The 22,274-nt window shown below is 52.4% G+C and overlaps 1 protein-coding gene across 2 annotated transcripts; it reads left to right on the forward strand.

Moving 5' to 3' along the window:
* The first annotated feature begins 5,817 nt into the window (after positions 1 to 5,817).
* Positions 5,818 to 17,194, forward strand: LOC129013085 (uncharacterized). 2 transcript variants are annotated; one of them, XM_054449483.1, is made up of 3 exons: positions 5,818 to 5,909; positions 8,447 to 8,663; positions 16,617 to 17,194. In XM_054449483.1, exons 2-3 carry the CDS (start codon positions 8,544 to 8,546, stop codon positions 16,839 to 16,841), a joined length of 345 nt encoding a protein of 114 aa, XP_054305458.1. In that variant the 5' UTR covers positions 5,818 to 5,909; positions 8,447 to 8,543; the 3' UTR covers positions 16,842 to 17,194. The 2 variants fall into 2 exon arrangements, 1 of the variants encoding a protein (XP_054305458.1); XR_008493766.2 differs by lacking the exons at positions 5,818 to 5,909; positions 8,447 to 8,663 and adding an exon at positions 10,214 to 14,860.
* Positions 17,195 to 22,274: the final 5,080 nt, after the last annotated feature.

Genomic DNA, 22,274 nt, shown 5'->3' on the forward strand with positions numbered 1-22,274 from the left:
CTGACTTCTTTTTTTATTCCTATCAAATTCAACCTTGGAGTTGAATCTTGGGCATCTAGAAGCATCTTTTATTAGTCAGCCCTCGGGATACAGAAGAAAACAGAAACAGGACTCTGTGTGACCCCTGGTTTACTAACCCGCAGCAGCCTTACACCCTCCAGAGAATTCCTTTAAGGGAATCCCAGGTTTACCAAGGAGGCAGTGCTTAGCCTGCTTTTGCACACACATTTCTGTGTGGTTTGCTTCATTTTTAATGACTCATGTGCCACTGACATCCTTGCATTATTAAATGTTGCCTGCATGGCCAGCTGAGCACAGGAAGTGGTATTTCTGTGCACACTAATCCTGGCTTGGTGAACCTGGGGTTGGCTGGAGAGCATGGGTTTGAGCCACCTGGTCCACTCATCCTCAGGGTCCCATCCACCCTCAGAGGCCACTCCCAAGCTGCCCAGGCTGTGCAGAAGATGCAGGAATGCTGCGAGCAGTGCCACCTCATGGTACTCGGAGGGAGGTTGTCCGTGGTGAGTTCGCATTATTTAATGATGCCCAATACACGGTCGACCTCTTTTCGGTATCAGATCTCACCAGGTGTCTTCTTGGACCTGATGCCGATGTAGGGGACACCATACTCATGTTGGTTCCACACCAGTGCAACTGAACATGTGTGTGGCCCTGGAACCAATGGGTAGGCGCTGCTAGCACTCCTAATCCTCAGCCAGTGCATTCCTGGGGAAGAAGCATGTGATCTGTGCTCAAGACTCCTCTGTGACTGAGGAAGTGGTGGTGCCCATGATGCTTCTGTGGTTTTGTGGTTTTTTTTTTTTTAAGAAAAACAATGTATAGTTCTCTTCTCTTTCACTATTAAATCTTATCATGGAGGAAGGACTTCTTAGACATGTTGACAAATTCAGGGAAGGGGCATTGATTTCAGCATTTTTGGGGACTCACTGGAAGGGTGATTCACCACATCTGTTGATCTGGAGGCCACAGCAAATTTAAGAACAGAAGACAGTTGCATTTTCAATTTCTTGTTTTTCTTTTCAAAAAGGATAATTATTCTACCTTATTACCATATTTATGAAAATGACACATGCTTAATAAAATTCAAGCGATGTGGAAAAATCTAAATGAAAAAGAAGGAAAATTGCCCAATTCTCTGGCACCCAGAAATAACCATTAAGGGCTTTAGAAATTTCATACACCTGTCTGAGCATACATGCAAATAGAAAAACAAGACAGACGCAGAGAAAATATGAGATCACACTGTACCTAATCATTTTATTAAAAATGCTAACTATAATTTTACTTGAATTTATCATAAAAAACAAGCTAAAGGAGATTGAAATGACTGATAAATGTTTCTTGCTTTACCACCACAGGTAGCAACTCCTAAAAGATCCCTGTAAAATTAAGAAAAATTAGAGTGTAAAAATTAAGTGGTTAGGATTGTTATGGTTTTTAACTATTTCAATTTCACTCCTAGTTCAGAAAGATAAAGAAGTCAGCACTCTTATTCTTCCTTTGCTTACTATCTCCTGCTTTTTCTCAGTTATACACTCTAATTTTACATTATAAATATCTGCAATTTGTTCTAGAACTATAATTCTTGCAGGTGTTTTGTCATAGTTCTATATTTAAATGAATTCATTTCTGACCACAAGGTTTGTTTTTTTTTAACTGAGGTTTCTCCATTCTTTAGTTTTTAACTTTAATTTATCTCTCAATGGAATTGATCTTATTGTTTCTGTGAGAATACTCATAGACACTACCCTTGAGTTCCTGTGCATTTGAGAGTATGTATCTCTTTATGCACAAGGGACAGCTTAACTAGGTATAAAAGTCTCAGCCTGCTTGTTTTTTCTCAGAAATTTATAGCTATTGTCCACCGTTTTTTGCATTGAGGCTTTCACTAGCTGTCTTAATGTGGTTTCTCCATGTAGCCCTCACTTACCTGGACTATTTTATCTAGTGATCTTCACAAACCTTGTTGGAAAGACTTTGAGGTACTATGTTCTGTGAGGTATTTCATCTCTGAGAATGTCTGACCATTGCTCTTATACCTTTTCTCATCTGTCCATTTCTCTTTTCATTCTGTTCTATTTGGCCTTTATGATTTCAAGTTTTTAAAATTTCTTTAGTCACTTTAAAGATATTTATTGTATAATTTCTTTCAGCTTTAGGGATACAAGCCCCTTTCTTTGTTGAATCTGTTGACTCTCATGATGGTGCTTTTCTTCATGGTTTTGTAGCTTTGTGTTGTGAGGTTATTATCAGTTGAGCACTTAGATGTTTCTGTTTTGTTTCAATCCCTATGCACATGAGTTTGCATTTGGTTCTGCCTGGCACCCCAAGGAATTTACCAGTTGGTACCAGTTTTTCAGCTCATTTTGTTGGCTTAAGGATTCCCAGACATATGGCTGGCATAAGTCCTCACCATATCTTTGTCCTGAACCTTTGGTATCTCACAGGAGACCTCATCTATCCACTCCCTAAAAATGACAAATTCTCTTATCCCTGGCCATTATAAAATTTTCTGGTTCCCCTTTCCCTTCCTAGATCAACTTCTCCTGGATGCACGGTCATGTCTTTTCATCCTGTTTGTACTTGAACTTGACTATAGACCCTTGGAGCCTCTAGCCAACACAGCATCCCTTAGATCCCTTAGTGGCAGGTTGCAAACATGTTGCTCTGAACTAATTCTTTTCATTAACACCTGAAGGTTTTGCCTTTCAGCTGTATGTTTACTTGGGAATTGATATTTTGGCTGCGGTTGCATTTTATCCAACACTTCTCAATATTTGTGGAGGAGAGGGTTCCCTATCAGTGCTTGTTGCTGGGATGGAGCCTTTGAGCTGAATGATGGGTGAACTTGGCATGACATTCTTGGCTCCCAGTTTCTTCCCTCTGAACTTTGTAAACTTGCCTCCATTGCTTTCTGGTGTTAAACCACTGCTGTGGACAAGCCTGTGGACAGCTGCTTTCCCCTTGGATGAGTGAACTTTTTTTTTCCTGCTTAGATTTCCTGATTCTTTCTTTAGTCTTGAATATTGATGACTTTACCGGGTTATGACTCAGTCACTGTTTTTATTCATTAGTTTTTCTGAATCATAGTATGCCTTCTTGATGAGTAGATTTAATTGTTCTTTTGTTTCAAGGATTTATTCATTTTATGAGCACTTTTCTACTCCAGGTGTTGGTTTTTTCTTTGGTGAAATAATCTGTTTTGTTCATTTCATTGTGTACTGGAGGAGAAGAAAGTCTGTCATCTGGCCCCTTGCTGCCATCTGCCTGCACATCAGTCTGTTGTCATTTGCACTGTGCATTTGTCTATTTAAAACAATCCTACCCAGATGCCCCCTCCTCAGTGTCACCTTCCACCCTGGCAGGATGCCTTATGGCAATGCCACTTCTGAGATGGTCGTGGGAGTCAGCGCCACTGGCCAGGTATGTGAATTTTCTGTTAACAATGGAAGATTTTGAAAAACCGTATATGATGTACCATTAACCCCAAACATGCGATCTATCCTTAGGAAGACTTCCTGGAAATTATGCTCACCTTTGGGGATGAGGCCATGATTCTGAGGTCAGTGCCATGCCATGGTCTAATAAAGTTTGCATTCAATGCTGTTTGTTTCTTTATGATCAGTATTGTAAAGTCAGTCTCTTTGTCATGGACTCAGCTTTGGAGGGTTCCTGGACACAAGGCCTGTGTAAGGAAAGGATCGTTACTGTCAGCCTTGATGCTAATGTGAGATGAGGGAATGTGCCCTGCTCTGATCCAAATGCTGAGTTTCTGTGCACTTGGCCTCTCCACCATCAGGTTCCCTGGCAGTGCTCCTTAGACATGCACCCACCTTGGCAAAGGCATTGAGGTCTGGATGGCTGCAGGGTCCAGGATGGGATGGTTGAATACGGGGCGTGTGCTTTCTTCTCAACCCTCTTGCTGTCCGTGTGCTAACCCTCAATGTTCACTGTCTCCTAGGGGGACTTCCTGGAGGAGGCCAACTTTGGAGAACAGGCACTGACACTGGGTCTGTGCTAGCATGTGGTACTTGAAGATAGGTTATCCGTGTTGCCTTCGCTTTATTTGTGACGAATCATACACGGTTGACCTATTTTTCAGTACCAAATCCCGCCTTGGAGGGCTTCCTGGAGCGGAGTCTCACTTCAGGGTGGGACTTTGGTGTCAGCTCCTCTCCAGGGTAAGCAAAGGGACCGTTGACCATAGCCGACCCAGTAGTGTGCCCCGGCCCTAACCCTGTGTGTGCCCCATCCTTGGGGAGGTTTCTAGAGATGGTGCCAGCTTTGGGGAAGAAGTGGGGCTTTTCTTATCAGAGCTACTCTGTGGTACTGGTGGAGAGGTCTTCCATGATAAATTCAATTTATTTTTTGACAAATCCTACATAGTGGACCCTTTTGAAAGCATTAAATCTAGACTTAAAGCACCCTCGGGTGGTGCCGAGTTTAGGAACTAGAACTGGTGTCTGAATGCCTGAACGCACAGTGAGGGTGACAGTGTGCACACTCTTCTTGGTGGGTCGTGCACCTGCAGGCGTCCTGCTTGCTCACCATGGCGGTTTCCTCGAAAGAGGCAGCAGTTCCCTCATCGGCTCACTGCGTGTTTGACAAGACGCCGTCTTGCTGTCTTCCCTGCTGTCCTCTCTTCATGTATCACAGATGGTGCTCTGCAGACCTCTCTGCTGTGGCACTTCCCTCCCTGAATGGCTTCCTGCAAGAGGTGCTAATTGCAAGTAAGGGACGGAGTGCGGCCCGGACCGCAGAGCTTATTTCGTGGGTGGTGTGTTGCCACCTTCCTGACTCTTGGTATCCCGTCCGTCCTCAGGCCTGCTGTTGGGACGCGCTGGAAGCGAGCACCCAAGTCAGGTACTCGAATGGAGGTTGTCCATGGTGTGTTCATTTTATTTATGATGAGTATTACATGGCCAATCTCCTTTTGGTACTCAATTCTTCTTGGGAAACGTCACAAGGGGGAAGCCCAGCCGGCACCTGCGCAGGGTAAGGAAGTGGATCACCTCCGCGTGACAGGTGCTCTCTGTGTGACTTACATCACTTGGCCCATGTCCCGGCCATCATTAGGAGGAATTCCCCAAAATGATGCTGACGTTTTAGTTGACATGGTGGTCTTCTAGTCGCATCCTTGAAGACTCGTTAGTGAATAAACCACATTTAGTCAACCTTTTTAGGTGTGAAATCATCTTGGCTGTGCGGCACACTTTAGGGAAAGGAACTCCTGGCTGAATGGAAGACATCCACATTACCCCCTCAAATATCTTATCTTCTGGGTGACCTCTGGGAAGCAAGGGGCGGAGGGGGTTTCCTCGGCAGTGAGAATTAATGTTGTTTAAAGACAGGTTTCCATGGCACGACTTGGTTATTCCTACTGCAAGACGAGAATTGTTAATAGCATTTATTACTACCTTATGTTGCCAGCTCTGTGCCCTTGGAAAATCCCTTCACCTGTCAGCTCTCTGGGCCTCAGTCTCTTCCTCTGTAAAGCAGGGTTAACAGGGGAGTGGAAACGTGCTCTTTGTGAAGCGTCTAGACAGCATCTGGCACATGGCTGTAGGATAAGCATTGTTTCTGAGGATGGTCGTTATATGAATGTTATGTCATCTGCACTCATTGTCCTCTCGCCGCTAGAATGGAAGCTCCCTGAGGGCAGAGTCCTTGTCTGTTTTGCCTGGCACTGTGTCCCCAGATGTGCACAGTAGGTGTGATGCTGAATGAATGAATAGGCAGCGTGACCTGTTTTCTTGGTTGAACTCTCTTAGAGGCCTCTTGGAATGGAGTGCATGGAGGACAGTCACCTGAGCCTATGCTGTCCCTGTGACGCAGCCCCACCCACCCTCTGAGGATGCTGCGCTGGAAGAGGAGTCGCCAGCCTTCAGGTCGGGTCCTCCCTCAAACCCCTGTAGGCTGGACTGACTACGGTCTCATGGTTCATTTGCAGCCCCCTTCTCTGTGTGAAATCCCGCTTCAGGGACTTCCAGAGGAGATACTGGCTCTGGAGCTGGACCTTGGTGTTCCAGCCCCTCTAGGGTAGGAGACCAGGGGCTGACCCTAGCTCGGGCTGACCTGCGATGTGTGTGTACATGGCCTCACCCACACTGCCTGCTCCAGGGCTACAGAAGCTGGTCCATGACCAACCGTGTTCTGACCACTGCCTGGGGGGCTCCTCGGAGGTAGAGAAAGAGAGAGAGAGAGAGCAAGAGGGGAGAGAGCGAGCCAGCGAGGCAGCGAGCCTGCAGCTGGAGTCAGCAGGGAGGTCCCGCAGGCAGTGCCGCCTTTGGTGAAGAGGCATCTCGGTGTGTTCTTGCCCGTGCTGACGTTTGACCCTTGAGCAGAGGTTGCCCTTGGTGAATTCGCTTTATTTATGTTGAATCACACAAAGGCAACTTTTGTTTGAGTATCAAATCCTGCTTGGGATGGCTTCCGGGACCCAGTGGCAAGCTCAGGGGCATCTACACCCTTCCCGTGAGCAAGAATGGACGGGGTAGACGTGGGTGGTCTGCTCTCTGCGGTCCTGTGCGGTGGATGAGAACAGATGTCGATCAGAGAACACAAGCTTCATTCATGATGGGGGCGGGGCCCGCGGCCCGGGGAGGATGGCGTTGGTGTCGTGTCGGCTTTAGCTCTTACCCTGGACCCTCTCTCTTTACATCACCATTTTGGCTGTGTTGATCCCAAAGACATTTTGACTGCACCATTGTTTTTCGGAAGATATTTGACCTTGCGGATAAACAAAGAGCTCACACTTGACAGTGTCTGTGACGAGGCTGCAGCCCCAGACCCCCGTCTCGCTCACAAGCACTGTGCTTTTCCTTGTCTCTAGTTTTCTCTTTCTATCCCCCAACCAAACATTGTTCCCAATTTTCTCCTGGGTTATGAAACAAATAGAGGCTATCAGTATCTCATCCCGTTTGTACTAAATAATAGTGATAAAAATAATCAACACAAAATAAAACTAAAAACAGCTGAAACGGCACAGCGCTAAATGTGTTCAGTTGACTACAAATTGGCAGAAGAATCCAATTTTCTTGACAACATTTCGGCTGTGACATTTGACCTGGGGAAATAGAAAGCTGCCGACGTGGCAGCCGTGGAGGGAAATTCACAGTGGCGGCGGCGATTAACAGGAATATTTGATGTAGACAAAAACACATTGAGGAACCAAATCTTCATTCAGATTTTTAAATGGAAAAGAATTGATCCTAATGAAAATGATTTGGGGAAAATAACAAGGGAAATAAAAGAAATGAAAACAGCTCAACAGCGCAGTCAGGAAAGCTAAACAGGGAATTGGATTAGTATAGTGGCACTGGCTCTGAAAAACACGTTTCTATGAAAATCAGTGTTGGTACAATTCTTGTGAAGATGGTTACATTTGTGCATGTTTACAGTGGAGCTGGTGGGGTCAGTAGGAACCTAGGGTCAAAAAACGGGATACAGTCTCTCCCTTTATGCAGTTGATCTTTTCTTGCTGCCCCAAACCTTCCCGAGAGCTTCCCAGAAAGGTGTGCTGACTTCAGGCGAGATACACTGGTAAGGCGTCCTCCCGGGGATCTGGGTGCATGTTGTCCCCAGAGCATTCACTATGTAAGTGACAGGCATCACCTGGTCTCCCTCCATCCCCACGGAGGGTTCTGGGTGAGACGCTGACTCTGGAGGGAAGCAGAAGTTCTACCATCAGTGGGGTCTGGTCTTTCAGGACAGTTGCTTCTGTGAACCCAGAAAATCTGAGACAGCTCTCAGTTAATTTAGAAAGTTTATTTTGCCAAGGTTGAGGATACACCGTAACACAGCCTCAGGAAGTCCTGTGGTCAAGGCAGAGGACTTGGCTTTATACATTTTAGGGAGACATGAGACATCATTCAGTATATGTAAGAAGTACGTTGGTTTGGTCTGCAAAGGTGGGACAACTTGAAGCGAAGGCAGGAAGGAGGGAGCTTCCAGGTCACAGCCAGGTGATCCACAAACGATTACATTCTTTTGCGTTTCTGATGAGCCTTTCCAAAGGAGGCAAATCAGATACGCATCTATCTCAGCGAGCAGAGGGATGACTTTGAATGGAATGAGAAGCAGGTTTATCCTTAGCAACTTCCAGCTTGAGTTTTCCTTAGTGATTTTAGGGGCCCGAGATAACTTTCCTTTCACACTTCCAAGGCTATTGCTGAACACACAGGAATCCAGGAACATTCTGGGGTTCAGTCCTTCCTCAGACTGCTGTTGATACCTTACATGGTTCCATGCTGGCCCCAAGGACATGCCCTTCATTGGTGCCGAATGTCATTTGGTCATGGAGGCTGAAAGTCATTCTGGAGTTGATGTTTCCAAGGTCAAAAACCTTGCCGGGGCTGTGGAAAGAGCTCATTGTTTGCTGGCCTGCTTTGTTGGCGACCAGCATTGTACATGGCTTTCTTTTCAGATCAAACCCTACCTGAAGAATTTCCAGAAGCAACAGCACCCTCAGGAGGCAGCCTGCAGCCAGAGCCCTCTCCAGGGTAGGTGCCTGAGGGCCACCCATGGGACAGGCCCGATTGTACCCATGGTGCGTGTCATCTGTTCCACTCCTGCCGACTCCAGTGCGTTCCGGGACCACCTTGGGAGGTGATGCCTGCCCCGGGAAGGAGGCTCTGATGCAGGTCAGTGCCCATGGCTCCTGAAGGGAAGTCGTCTGTGACATCTTTTCTTTCTTTACAGCAGGCCTCGCATGGCTGGCCTCTTGCTCCACTTGTAGCAAGGCGCAGAGGGCTCTCTGAGCTCGTGCCAACGTCAGGGAAAGGATTCTGCTGTCGGTCCCACTCCAAAGTTTACAGAATGGGTGGTGGGCACAGAATCCGGACTCTGCTTGTGGCATCCATCGTCTGGCCCGATGCTTGCTGGCTGCCCGCTCCAGGAGGCACCTTCTGGGTGTTCTCTGAGTCTGGGGAAGGTTGGGTTCTGAGGTCGGGGCTGCCCTGACCCTTGTGAAGAGAAGACATCTGTGACTCACCTGCTTTCTTCTGCTGCATTTATGCCCCCAGTCCCTTATTTTGAATGTCTCACTTGCTTTATGAGGCTAATCAGATGGTCAGCCAGCTGTTGATAACTGTGAAGTCACCCTTTGAGGGATCCTGGGGTGATGCCTCTGTGGGCTGGAGATGGTGCTGGTGAGACCGCAAGTCTGGGGTCAGCGTTGTGCCCCGTTGAGCTCCTGCCAAAGGCATCCTCTGCTGGGAGGGAGGCTCTGTGCTTGTGCAGGGGTCCCTATAGGGTCACCCCCTCTCAGGGTCTGGGAATGAAAAGCGGGTGCAAGCAGGGTTTCATCTTCATCTTTAGCAAGGTGTCCAAGGAAGGTTGCTGTCTTTTCAGTATAAGATCCTACCTGGGTCTTGCACTCAACTTCTAGGAAGAGTCTCTAGATTCATTCTGGAAGGGGTTGGAATCGTTGGACTTGGTGATTGGGAATGTCCTTGGAGAGTGTGAGGCTCTGGTCTCTGAATGCCCAGACCTTGTGCTGCCCTTGGGGGAGGGTCTTCTGCAAGCACAGCCGCCTGCAAGCATCCACCTTAGTCCAAGCATCTGAGCCTCTCCATGGTACTCGGGGAGAGGTTACCCGAGCAACTTTGCATCTGGACGACGAATGTTGCTCGGTGAACCCCTTTTCGGTATCAAATTCCACCAGGGAGGCCGTCTTGGAGGCTGGGGCACCTCGGGGAAGGACGCCAGCATCAGCACCATTCTGGGGTACGGGGATGGATGGTCGACCAGTTGGAAAGTAATTGTTTCTAATGTACTTCACCTGGTCCACTAGCCGTCCGTATCCGCTGCAGCCTGTGGGGCCTGCGGGCCGGGGAGCCGATCGCGCTTCAGCTCAGCGCCTTTCCTGGTACTTGAAGGGAGATCGACCGTGTTATATTCGCTTTATTGACTTCGAATAATACATGGTTGATCTTTTCTCAGTATCAAATCTCACCTTGGAGGACCCGTTGGAGATGAAACCCTTTTGAGGGTGGGAGCAGGACAGGTGCTTTGGAGTCACTGCCTCAGTGGGGCCTGGTCACCGAGGGTGGGCTGGGCGGGGGTCTCTTTGCTGTCTCTGTGTCTTCTCACCTTTGATGTCCCATCCATCCTCAGGACTGCTTCCCGGGGGCAACGCTGGCACCACGGGACACAGCAGCCACGTTCTTGAGCCGATGGCACTCTGGGTACCTGAGAAGAGGTTGTCTGTGATGAGTTCGCTTTTATTAATGACGAATATAACACAGATGGCCTGTTTTCAGTACCGCTACCGCCCGGTGGTGTGCGGGCGCCATGCCTGAGGCGGGACTTTCCAGGGTACGTGAATGCATGGGCTGGCGTGACATTTGTCATCCTTTCCCCTGACCCCCGCCATCGAATCATTTTGGGAGAGCTTTCGGGGGGCCATGTGGACTTTGGGGAAGATGCTAGGGTTGTGCACTGTGGTGGGGGGCGGTCAGGAAGCTGATGAGCAATGGTGACAGGGCTCAGTCTGTTTTTCATGGCCAGTGTCATCGAGGTAAAGGACACGGGGGAGCTAGTCCCGCTGGAAGGCATCCTGCTGGAAGACCACCCGCCCCTTGCCAGGATGTTGGGGGCGGCTGCATGCATTCCCTGCGCCCGGGCTGCCTTCTGCTCATCCCAGTGCTGTGAGACCCTGGGTGGGAGCGGGTGCCTTGAGTGGCCGTGTGTGTGTGCTGCTCCTTGTGGTGCCTGAGGAGAGGTGGCCTGTGTTGCATTACACACAAGACACGAGCGGCCTCTCTTCAGTATCAGATCCCACCTGCATGATTCCTGCACCTGCTGATGTCGGAGAGGGCTGGTTGCGCGCCCTGTGGGCCCCCAGAGGCATGGCTGGTGGCCGAGCACGCGCTTGACTTCCACCTGCGGCCCTGTGCTGGCCTCCACCCTGGAGGCGGGTGGCGGGTGGCAGAGCCCGTCACTGAGGAAGAAGCCTCCTCCCTGGAGTCAGCACTGCTCAGTGGTACCTGAAATAGGTTGCCTGTGAGGTGTTCACTTTCTATATGATGAATATTATACAGTCAACCTCTTTCCGATATCGAATCCCTTCCTCTTTGCTGCCGACTCCAGGCAGCAGCTGTCTCTGCACTGGTTGACCCTATGGACTTTGTGTAGGACCTGTGTCACTTGGCCTGTTAATTTTCCAGCTCCACTCTGTTCTGGAGGGCTTTGGAAGTGTGACGGAACGGCATCCCCAATTCCAGTGTCAGCGGGAGCACCCACCATGCCCTTGCCTCCGGTTGGCATGTCCCCCAGGCTGGGCTGGCCTTCAGCTACCTGATGCTTATGTCATATTTGCATCCCTGGCCTGCCCAGACTACAGAAAGATGACCAGAGGCCTGTTTGCAGCTGACCTGGAGACTTAGTGACTCCAGAACATGCTGCCCATGCCCTGGGTCCGGGGTGAAGGCAAAGAGCACCTCAGGAGTGACCCCAAAGAATGAGCTAAGGCTGTCCTTTATCACTCATTGTTGATCAGTGAGCTCCTGGGCTCGGGAGATCTTCTTGAGCTGGGCTCCCATCATCCCCTGGTTGAGACATCGCTGCCTTGGAAGTTGCAGCTCTGTGCCTGCCCTCCCCCTTGTCCTCCTCCTCAGGACCGCTTCTCTCTGTGCCTAGCATGGGAGTGGGGATCCCTGGCACCGTCCCTCTGGGCTGGCTGCTCCCACTCTCCCTCAGCACCCCTCTTCCCCAGCCCCTGGGCCACAGCCCTGCTGGAGAGGCCGCCCCACAGGCTAGGCTCCTCTGGCCACTTGGGTCTCCCTCCAGTGCCCCCTCCCTCTGCCAGGGAGAGCATTTTCAAGTGCAGAGTCCAACTGTTTAACTTCACTGCCCAGGGCGCCTCTGCGGGCCCCTTCCCTCGGGCTTTGTGCCAAAATGATCTGAGGACTCCCCGGGCCCCCAGAGTGGCAGCCCCCCTCTTCTTTTGGAGCCACAGCCTATCCCCCGTGTGTTTTCATCCTTCTTTCTGGCCTTGCACACACCCCTCCTTCCAGAGCTGAGTCCTGAGTGGCCCTGCTCTGCCCTCGGCTGCCTCCTGTCCAGGTTCCGGCCCTTCCTTCCTTAGAGACCCACATCCTTTGCATTTTCCTTTCCCAGGGGTTCACAATTCCCAAGGAGATGGAATGTCTCTTGTTCAGCAAGGTCATCCCTGATAACCCTATAAAAGCAGCTCCCCTTGCCTCTTCCCCATCACATTCTACCAGTTGCCCGGTTACTATTTTCTTCCTAGCTTACGGTTCTTTGAGATTGCCTAATGTTAATGTCTACTTTCTCTGTGCCCTAGATGGTGAGATTTCTCATTGGCAGAAATTTCTCTCTCTCTCTCTCTCATCCTCTGCTGTGTTCAGTAGCAGAACAGTGAGTGTTTGTTGATTGACTAATGGAGTCCCCAAAGGCAGGGACCGGATCAGATGAATTCCTAGGCAGGTGCTGGGCACAAAGCAGGCAGTCAATAAGATGTGGTGATGGAGTACATGAATATGTTAATCGATTTTTAGAAATTCTTCCCATTTGTTCAAAGCTGTTTGGTTTTCCAGCTTTTTCTGCTCTTCCAGGATGAGGCTGAGATTTGCTGCAGGAGGCACAAGTCAGCTGGGTCTGGGTTCTGTCTTCCACTTTTCAGGGGGTGGGGGCACCAAAGCCCTAGAGGAAGTGACAGGCCCTGTGTTCTCCTGCAGATGCCAACTGATCGCGCCCCCGCCCCTCCAGCAAACGCCCCAGCGCTGAGAGCCAGATGCTCTGGGGAACTCCATCTGCAGCGGGCTGGAGTGTGGTGTTAGGGCTCATATTTTATGCATGGGGCTGACTAAATGGGAACATTTGGAGATGAAAATTGCTGTTAATGCATCTACACATCTTTGGAATATATTAAATGTGCGTGTGAGGGGGAGAGTGACATTAGCCTTATTTAATAGCTTCAATATAACCATCCCCCCATAATGCACACCACGGCATTAACAGGCACGCCGCCCCCCCCGAGTCTCCCAGGCCACCACTCAGGAAGAGTGCTGGGTGCATCACCCGCCACTTGAGAATTAGGGGTGAGTCCAGCGTCAGCCCGGCATGCGGCAGCGTGCATGTCCCCCCCCATTTCTAACCCAAACACAGTGACCCTGTGCCACTTGATGCAGAATTTCATTAAAAGCAAAAATGATTGATTATCTATTGTTTGCGGAGAAGAAAAAATAAACAAAGGGCCTTTCTCATCAGATAAGCCAAATGAGAACGTGTGCCCCCCAGGTGGCCAGGATTAAAGTCTCCATGGACCCTTCAGCCAGAGGCTCTGTGACTTGTCCCATCTCCAGGGCGGTGTGTAAACCCTGCTGCCGGCCCAAGTTCATGAGGTGTGCTCCCTTCTCCAGTGCAAGGGCCCGGTTTATCCCCACTATGTCTCCTGGACGTGGTTGGGAAATTGAACAACCTGGACCTCCGTGCCCATTTCCTTGTTATTTTCAGCAGGAGATAAGAGAAGTAACAGCTGTCCTGAAGGGGCGCTTGCCTTGGTCCTGGGCCCCATCAGCTGCTGTGAGGAGACAGTTTCTGTTCCACAGTTGAGGAAATGGAGCACAGAGAGGTTGAGTGACTCAACCATGGTCACCCAGCTGGAGGTGGGGCAGGGTCTGGCTCCAGGCTGTGTGCTCTTACTCACCCTGCTTGCAAGGGCTTTAGGAATAGCCCCTGTGTCCTGGAAGACAGATTGCTCATCAAATGGGCCTCTTTTCTTGGTATTATATGATGAGGTAGGCTCACTTTCCCCCAGACTTAGCTTGCCAGAATGTTCATGGTTTTTTCTCTGTACCCACCCGCCGTCTCTCCAACATGGTGCCATCACCCATGAAGTGAGATGCTTTGGTGCATGTCTGGCCTGGGGAGAGGGCTGCTTGCTTGGTCAGAAGACTCAAAGCATGATGGGCATCCAAATACCAAAGACCTATGTTGACCTGTGTTTTTCACTCTGCTTGATGGCAGTTGAGGGCCATATTCACTGCCTCGGTTGCATGGAGTGAACAAGACCTAGTGAAGGTGGCAGGTGCACTGAGACCAACTGGTTGATCTCTCCTGGGCGGGAGCAGGTGCTCCCCTCACCACCCCCACCCTTGTCTGTGTACCACCACTCTGCACAGACACGTTGGCTGGTGCAGTCCTGGAGACCCACGGAGCTCACGGTTGTCAGGGGTCCTCAAGGATTCAGAGAACCCCCAAATGTCAGGGCTGCTCCCTTCTTGTCCTGCCTCTCTGCTCACACCCTTGGACAGGTAAGAAAACTGAGGTCCACAGAGGGGAGGGTGCATTGCTGTGGCTTTTGTTCTGAGCACTGTCTCCCCAACTTTGGGGTTGAGACTCTGGGGTCAAGACCCACCTCTGATGAACGAGCGGCTTCCTTCTTTGTAAAAATGGAGGCGACCCAGACCAAGAAGGGCTGCAAAATCACCAAGCCAGGACCTCAACACCCAAGGGGCTGGGGTTTTAGCCACCATGTGGCCGAGCTTTTAGAAGCCAGGGCCCTTGGCTCGGCAGTGCTGGCTTAGAGTAGGTGCTTAGTTCATGCCTGTCTCCTTGGATGAAGTCTGACCATAGACACCAGTGCAAAGCAGGTATTCAACACAGGAGGGTGTACTGAACCCGATCTGTCTATCACCAGGAGGAAGCACACAGGAGGCAGTCAGAGAACGTTTGTGGAATGAATAAATAAAAGCATATTTTGAGGGAATAAAGAAGCAGAAAAACAAAGAAGAATCCGGAGAAGATGCGCATAAATCTCCACCAAGTGCTGCCAAGGCTTCCCAGCCGAGGCTGCTGAAAAGACCCTGTGGAGGTAGAGGGACCATTTGTCATGGATGGGAATGGGCTTGAGGGCCAGGAAGCAGGGTGTGATGGGGCCTCATTCATCATTTTCCCATTATCCCAGCGGCGTGCAGGGGAGCAGGTACAGCAACTGCCTGTGCAGCTGCACTGCCTGCCCAAAGGCCCTAGGCCCTGGGCCAAGTGAGTGACCGGTGGAGGACTGGGAATGGAAAGGACCTCAAGGAAGGACAAGCTGAGCTCTGGGAGGCCACCTCCTCCAGGAAGCCTTCCCTGATTCATCCTTCACAGGCACAGAGTCTCAATTTGCAGTCAGATATCCATTGCTCTGATTCTTAGATCAGCAAGTATCTCCCTACCCAGACTGCAGGCTTTGCTGGGGCCGGGGCTGTTTCTGACTTGTGCACAATGGCATCCCTGTACCTAGCACAGGACTGAGTCCAGAGAAAATGCTCAGTGATGCTTGTTGGCCTTGTCTCCCCTCTGTGGGCAGCACTGGACAGGGCACCCGGCAGGTCCTGAGGGTGTGGACATCCCACGGCAGAGCCTGCGGTTGGTTGATCCCCACCATGAACCAAGGCCTGGGGTGGGGGTGGCCACATCAGGCTGCTTCTGCCAGGAGAGATGTGGCTGTGAGCTGGGGGTCTGGCCTGCCCCGGGAGGCATTCCTTGGGTTTGCATCCATCAGAAGGTCCACTGGTTGCCTCTATTTGGGCCTAGAGCAGGGATGGGATTTTTCCAAGGTACCTGGGGTCTAGGGGAGACCCAGGCCCATTATTAGGGTTGGTCTTGAGAAGGCAGAGATCAGGCCACCACTTTATTTGGTGTAGCTCCTCACTCCATTGGTGTGCGTTGAGTGAATGAATGAATCAGGGACTCCTGATTCCTGCTCAGAGCCCCCTCCACACCCCACACAGCCTTGTTCCAAGGAGAAGGGGTCAGAGCCAACTGGACAGTGCTACAGCGTGGGGAGCCTTGATCAGGCTTGGCCCTCGACGATGGGATAGGCAGACAGGCCCCTGTGCAAGGGAGCTAGCTTGCAGGGTCCCTAGAGGCCAAAGGCCCTGGTCTTTCCTGGGGCAAGAGGCTGCTGAGAAGGTGCACAGAGCCTGGGTGCAGGAAACCATCCAGAATGCTGCTTCCCGCCATCTGTGAGATCTTCGTTTTCTCTAACACTCAAAAATAGATGTTTCTGTTATGCTCTCTCGTTGGCAGGGGAGCGGCGGGGCCTGCCAAGGCCTGGGGGAGCCCGCCAGCCTGCTGAGTTTTACTGTACAAACAGTTGGGGAGGGGGGGCTGTCTCCGTTAACTTGAAATTCCCCGATCAGTAAACATGCCAATTTAAAGTGTAATTAACTCAGGCCGGAAAAAATTCAGATTTGGACTGCTTTTCACAGTTGAGGTTGTTTTTCTTTTATTTATTTATCTCTTTCCGGGTGTGGTGGTATCTGTGGCTGGTTTTAGCCAGGAAAAATAGAAGGGGGACCGGGTGGGGAGGGGGCTGGTTGGGAGAGGAAAGGCTGGAAGGAAAGGAAGAGAAACGGGCGGGTGGCCTGACACCCAGCAGCCAGCTGTCTACAGGTTTTCTGTCCTGGGAGGGGGCTGTCAGGGTGATACCCGCCTGCAGAGAGGGGGTCATTCTGTGAGGTTGGGCTGCAGACCCCTGTGCCAGCGAGCCTGGTGATTCAGAAATGATGGGGCACTGTGGAGACACCCCAGGAAAACACCCAGTGCTGCTTCTGACACTCTCTCTCCATCTCCCCTTTCAGCGGCTGCTCTGCCTGGGATACACACGTTTCAAGAGTCTCAGTTCCCGCTTTGCCACCATCTTCTCCTCTGATCTCCTTACCTGCTTCAAAAGACTCCAGAATCTTCTCGGTTCTCAGAGAAGGCTGAATCCACCTATGACCTATGACCTAGTGGGTGCGTCCTGTGCCAAAATTGTTTACCTTCTGGTCCCCGGAGCCACGGGTCACGACCTGGTCCTCACGTAGGCCCGCTCCGCAGCAGACCCCATCTGTGGCTTCTCCCATCTCACTGGGGAAGAAGGAGAGCCCTGGGGATGTGGAGAAGCCCCCCCGCCACATCCCCCACATCTTACAGAATCTCCATTGAGTCCCTGGGGGCACATCCCTCAGCAGGACAGGAACAGTCTTTGCCGCGGCATGCCGAGGGCTGTGCTGGGGATGAGCGCCCAGTGGCTGTGGACTAAGTGAAGGAAATGACCGTGCTCTTCTCCCAGCTGGATGGCAAGGCCGGGCAGGAACGGCGGAATTCCTGCTCTTTGTTTTCAAACACTTTGCTGTCAAGCTATTTGAATAATAAATACACATTATAAAAATGTAAATATGTTTGTGTGTCTGTATGTTCGGAGATGATGTTTGTTAAGCCGGAGGTTTAACAACGGAGGCCATCTGCCTTCAGCAGGGATTCACACAGAATGTCACTGGCCTTCGCCCAACAAGCACTTTGCAGGGAGCAACCTCCTGAAGTTGGGGCTCACTCCTGGGTCCCCCTCCACTGCATGCGAGCTCCCTGTTCCAAGGCAGGAGCCAGGGTCACAAAAATGCATGCTTCTTCATCAATCCGAGGTCTCAAATGGCTCCCCCAGCTCCACTGCCTGCCCGTTCCAGGCCTGGGGCTGGCGGCCTGGGCCCCACGAGGGGGCAGAGGCCAGAGCCCGGCGGCAGAGCCCGTGCCCACGCCTCGCTGCTGCCAGCCTCCGCTTGGTCACGACACAGCCAGGCTGACTCAGACACAGCCCCGAGCAGGAGCCTCATAAATGACATCATTACCTATGAAACCTGCCGTGTAGTGCGCTAGCAGGGAAGGACGCACTCTGGCCGCCCGGTGACTCACTGTTTTCCCCAGAGCCTCCCTGCTCCACCGCCTGGGTCTGAGCTGGCTGGGCAGGGGGAGGGGACACCCAGCTTGGCCTCACTCCCCCGCTCTGCTGCAAATGCAAAAGCAATCGGCCAGGCAGCCACTGTCCTGCTGAGGGCTGTGTGTGGGGGTGGCGGGGAGTGTGGGGGGGACCATCTCTCCGGCCTCCCTCTGCAGCCCCAGTGGCACTCCAGAGGGACTGTCAGTTGCCTATGACAGGGGAGGAAACTGAGGCCCAAAGAGGCCCCATGCCTGGCCTCATAGATCCCACAGGGGACGGTGACTTTGGCTCATGCTGGGAACACACAGGGAGACCCTTGGGCGAGCCCAGCCGCTGGGCAGAGCTGCAAAACCTCTGGCTGTTCCTGCTGGACCTGAGACCCCAGCTTCTCCTGAGCTCCTTTGGTGCGGCAAACTCCTCCTGCTGAAAAACGCTTCTACTCTTGAAAGTGGTGGCCTTGCCAATCCAAGATGTCCCCACCAGGTGGGGGGCACTGTAGGGGAATGCTAGTTTTTTTTTTCTTCAATTAACAAAAAGTAAAACAAATAAAATGGGACCTGTTGGGTATGGCCTTCAGAGTCGGAGGACTTGGGTTAAGATCCAGCCTTTGTCATTTACTGGTACTGTGGTTTTCTTGCGTCTGCTTTTCTTGTGTCTGGCCTCCACCTCTTAAGCAGGATGAGAGTAAAATGCCTGTTAGGTTCACGTTAAACTGGGGCTCCCCCTCAATGATCCATGGTTGGGGAGGACCCCCACCAATCCTGAGGTCACCGTGCACCTGCAGCCCAGACATCACCCTGGCCCGGGGACCTACCCTGATGGTCTAGCCCCCCGACACACTGCTGGCTCTGGGGCTGTGCCCTCCCGATACACCCCCAGCACCTGATGGCATCCCCCAAACAGAACAAGAACCGCAAACAGCAACAGCCCGTTTTTGCGCGTAGGAAGCTCAGAGCAGCATCTATGCCAAAATCGTTCACACTCTGGTCCCCGGAGCTACAGGTCACAAGCTGGTCCTCACCCAGACCCGCTCCTCAGCAGCCTCCGTCCCTGGCCCTGGTTTCCGGGGGACTCTGCTCCGCTGGCTTCTGAGCTGTGGGAGCTGTAAGGGAGAGGGGTGGTCCACAAACTTGATGGGAGGATACAGAGGTAGAAATTCAAGTCAGGGCCACAGAGTTGTGTTCAAAGCTGGGAACATGACCTGAGCTTGGCACAGAGCCGGGCGCCTGGGAGGAGCAGACAGGGAGAATTGGAGAGCACTGGGATTGGTAATCCTCAATGCATCTTAGGCAAATGAGCTCAGAGTCACAGGGCAGGACACACGGGACCAAGGAACACTGGCCAGACATCAGTGCTGTGACCCAGGTGGGCTTGAGATACAGTGGCAGGCCCCACAGAGTAGCCTTCCCTGAGTTTGTCTGAGCCAAAAATCCCAGCAAAAGGCTTTGTGACCCGATGCCACTTTCACCCTGGTAGCTCTACCCCGTCTCCCCCTTTGCCACCAATTCACAGCTCTCCTGCGAGTCCACAACCCATGCCATGACTTTCAATGGGTTAAGGAATGTGCACATCTCTAAGTGACCGCAAGCACCCCGTCATGTGCACGTGCACACACACTGACATTCATTTGAGGAATGGGGGCATTCTGTGTGCCTGAGCCGATGTCAGGGACCCTGGATGGGTAGGAAAGAGTCGAGGGAGTTGGGCAGCAGAAGCATGTGCTGGTAGGGATGGCAAGGAGCCCTGGACGTTGGTGGTGGGTGGGTGCTGTATCAGGACCTGGGCTAGAAGAAAGGCTTGGGATCAGAGTGGACCCAGTTCTCTTTGAAGCACAGCTTTCTTCTGGTTCTTTCTAAGACCAAAGCAACTTACACCTGTGCAGCTGTCCCTGGGTCACCTTGTCTGATGTCACACAGCCACAGGACTCTCTCTCTGTCCCAGTCACTACTGAAGCTGACCCTGCCCTCTCCCCCTGGTGATGAGGCCTCTCTTCTCACAGATGGGTGATTTCTCACTCGCATCCAGTTCCCCTCCTGGCCACACTCATTCTCTTCTTGGGGCACAGGGGGTACCACCCCTGGTTTGGGGACTGTTCAGCTGGCCACACCCCCTCTTTGGTGGGTAGCAGAGAAAGTGACACTTCTGACTAAAAAGACTGGGGTCACACTGCCCAAGAATTGAGTGTAATTTCTTGCACAGAAAGAGAGTTTGTTTTCCAAAAGACAAAGAAGTTTCCAAGCCTCAGAAGGGACGCCGAAAAGTCAGTGGGCTGAAGCTGGCTGGGTTTCACCCCCAACTTGGGCACTAATCCTGAGGATGGGTGTGGGGGCAAAGGTGGCATCAATGCTGCCAGAGCCTCATGCTCCAACACACGGGGGCCACTAGCCCAGCTCGCCCATGCCTGTGACCTTGGGGCTGTCACTTGAACCCTCTGGGCTTCTGTGTCCTCATAATAGGACCTGGATTCTTCAGAGAGAGATACCAAAGCGTGCCCGGAACAGAGCCCAGCAGCCCACTGGTCCTCCGTCACCCCAGGCCTCTCTGCCAACCTTCTCTGCCTCTCCCACTTCAGCCCCATACCTGGTTTAGACCCTGGGGGGATGCTGGGTGCACGGAACAGACCACTTGCGCTTGGGCCATGGCTGCTGGGCACTGGCCTCTTCCCTAACGAGGGAGGAAGGAGTGAGCAGAGCCCTCAGAGGGGCCATGGGAAGTCCCCGGGTGCAGAGGCTGAGTCCCAAGGAAGTGGGGGCTCCTGCCGCCTCCCCGCAGGGTCCTGGCTGTGTCAGGTGGGGCTGCTGTTTCTCTCCTGTCTGCTGTCATCTTTCCTTTGCCATTTCCCTCACGGCGCTGACATTTTCCTGGCCGGTCCAGGAGGAAGGAGGGTGGCAGCTGCACAGACAGCCCCGGTGAGGGGGCAAGCCCGGCCTTTACTAAGGCTGCCTCTTCCCCCAGCTTGGGGAAAAGAACGGGTGCAGACCACCCCTTCCATGGAGGGGTAAATTCATGGGTTCCCCCCAAAAACCCCAAAACTTGGAACTGCTGTGGGGTTTCCACCTACCCTGCCTGTGCCCAGCACAGAGCAGCCTCCGACGGTCGCCTAAAAGGTGGGCAGCAGTCTCGTTTGTCTCCAATACCCTCCCTCTCCAGGATTCTCAGAGCACTTGTGATGGCAGCAAACTGAGTCTCAGCGAGGGGTTCACTGGCCTTCCACGGCTCCCAGCACTTTGTAACCTATAACGAGACGAGGACCGTGAGGATGTATTCATATTTCATGCATTCAGCTTCTATTTAACTAAGTCTCCGAGCACCCGTGCTCTGAACTATGACCCCACAGAGAGACCACCACCTCCCCACAACTGCCTGGCAGGGCACCAGGCTGCAGAGGCAAAGGAATGGGCCCTTTAGAGGCCTGGACCAGTTACTGGCACTGGGCGCCCACCTCTGGGTTGGGGAAAATGCCGTGTGCCCAGGGCAGCCCCAAGATGCTTCCTGGCCAGGAGGACCCCGTTTGTCAAGGCCTTTACACCCCTTATCTCCCGCAATGCCCTTTCCTGGCAGCCAGCCAGTGGTTCCACCTTTCCCCTTTTCAGCCAAAAAAAAGTAAACGCAGGCCAGAGAAGCCACCTGCTTGCGGTCCCACAGCCCAAGGTGGAGGTGGAGGGGGTGCTGCCCCTCCAAAACTGGGCGCCCCCACCCCAGTGTCCCCCTCCCGAGAACAGAGCCCAGAGCCAGAAGAAATCCACCTTTGGGGCCAGGCTGGGTGGACATGGAGAGGGGGTGGAGGAATGCCGGCGGGAGGTACTGAAGGCTGCGGGGCTGAGCGGGGTTGGGGGATCCCCAGGGATCCCTGCCCTGTAGTTCTTTGGGGTTCACAGATTGGAAAAGCTGGTGCCCTTCTGAGGGTGGGTGGGGGTGGCGGCAGAGGCAGAATAAAGCCCCCTCCCCTAGAGCCGGGGTGGCTCAGCGGAATCATGGAGAATGAGACCGCTGGTTGCTAATGGGCTTGGGGAAAATGGGATGCAATTTCCCCGGTGTTTTTCAGGCCCAGAGCTATTGAATAAATGAAGTGCGCGCCGGCGGAGTCAGTAACTCACTGCGCGGCTCCTGGCAGGCGGGGGCGGAGTGGGGGCCGCAGAACCGGACGTGCCTGGCGAGGTTCAGAGGCCCCTGCGGTGTGGTGGGTGGGCAGCACCGGGATGACTGGAGGGAGGGGCTACAGGGGGAGGCGCTGCCGATCCGACACTGATCTGGAGGGGAGGAGGGAGGGGCAGATGGGGCTTGCTGGAGAACTTGACCTTGCTTTGCTCCCCTCAAGGGGCAGCTGCTGGGAGACCAAGTGTCACCAGCTGGCAATCAGGGCCCCAAGCCTGGAGACTTCTGGACAGGCGGAGGCAAGCCGACCATGACGGCTTGGGTGCAGGGAGCAGGTGTCTGAGCCTTTGACGTAGACCTCCTGAGCCCCCACTGCACGGTGCAAGGGAGGGGCGGCGCAGGGAGGAGAGCGGGTTTCCAAGAGCTGCACATTTACCAGACATCACAG

The sequence above is a fragment of the Pongo pygmaeus genome, chromosome 15, assembly GCF_028885625.2.
Source record: "Pongo pygmaeus isolate AG05252 chromosome 15, NHGRI_mPonPyg2-v2.0_pri, whole genome shotgun sequence".
Classification (NCBI taxonomy): domain Eukaryota; kingdom Metazoa; phylum Chordata; class Mammalia; order Primates; family Hominidae; genus Pongo; species Pongo pygmaeus.

Excerpts from the sequence above, each read along its gene's own strand:
- LOC129013085 (XM_054449483.1), top strand. The coding sequence starts at position 8,544 with ATGGGACAGGCCCGATTGTACCCATGGTGCGTGTCATCTGTTCCACTC. Across the intron at positions 8,664-16,616 it reads GGAAGGAGGCTCTGATGCAG|CGGCTGCTCTGCCTGGGATA; the intron begins GTCAGTGCCCAT and ends CTCCCCTTTCAG.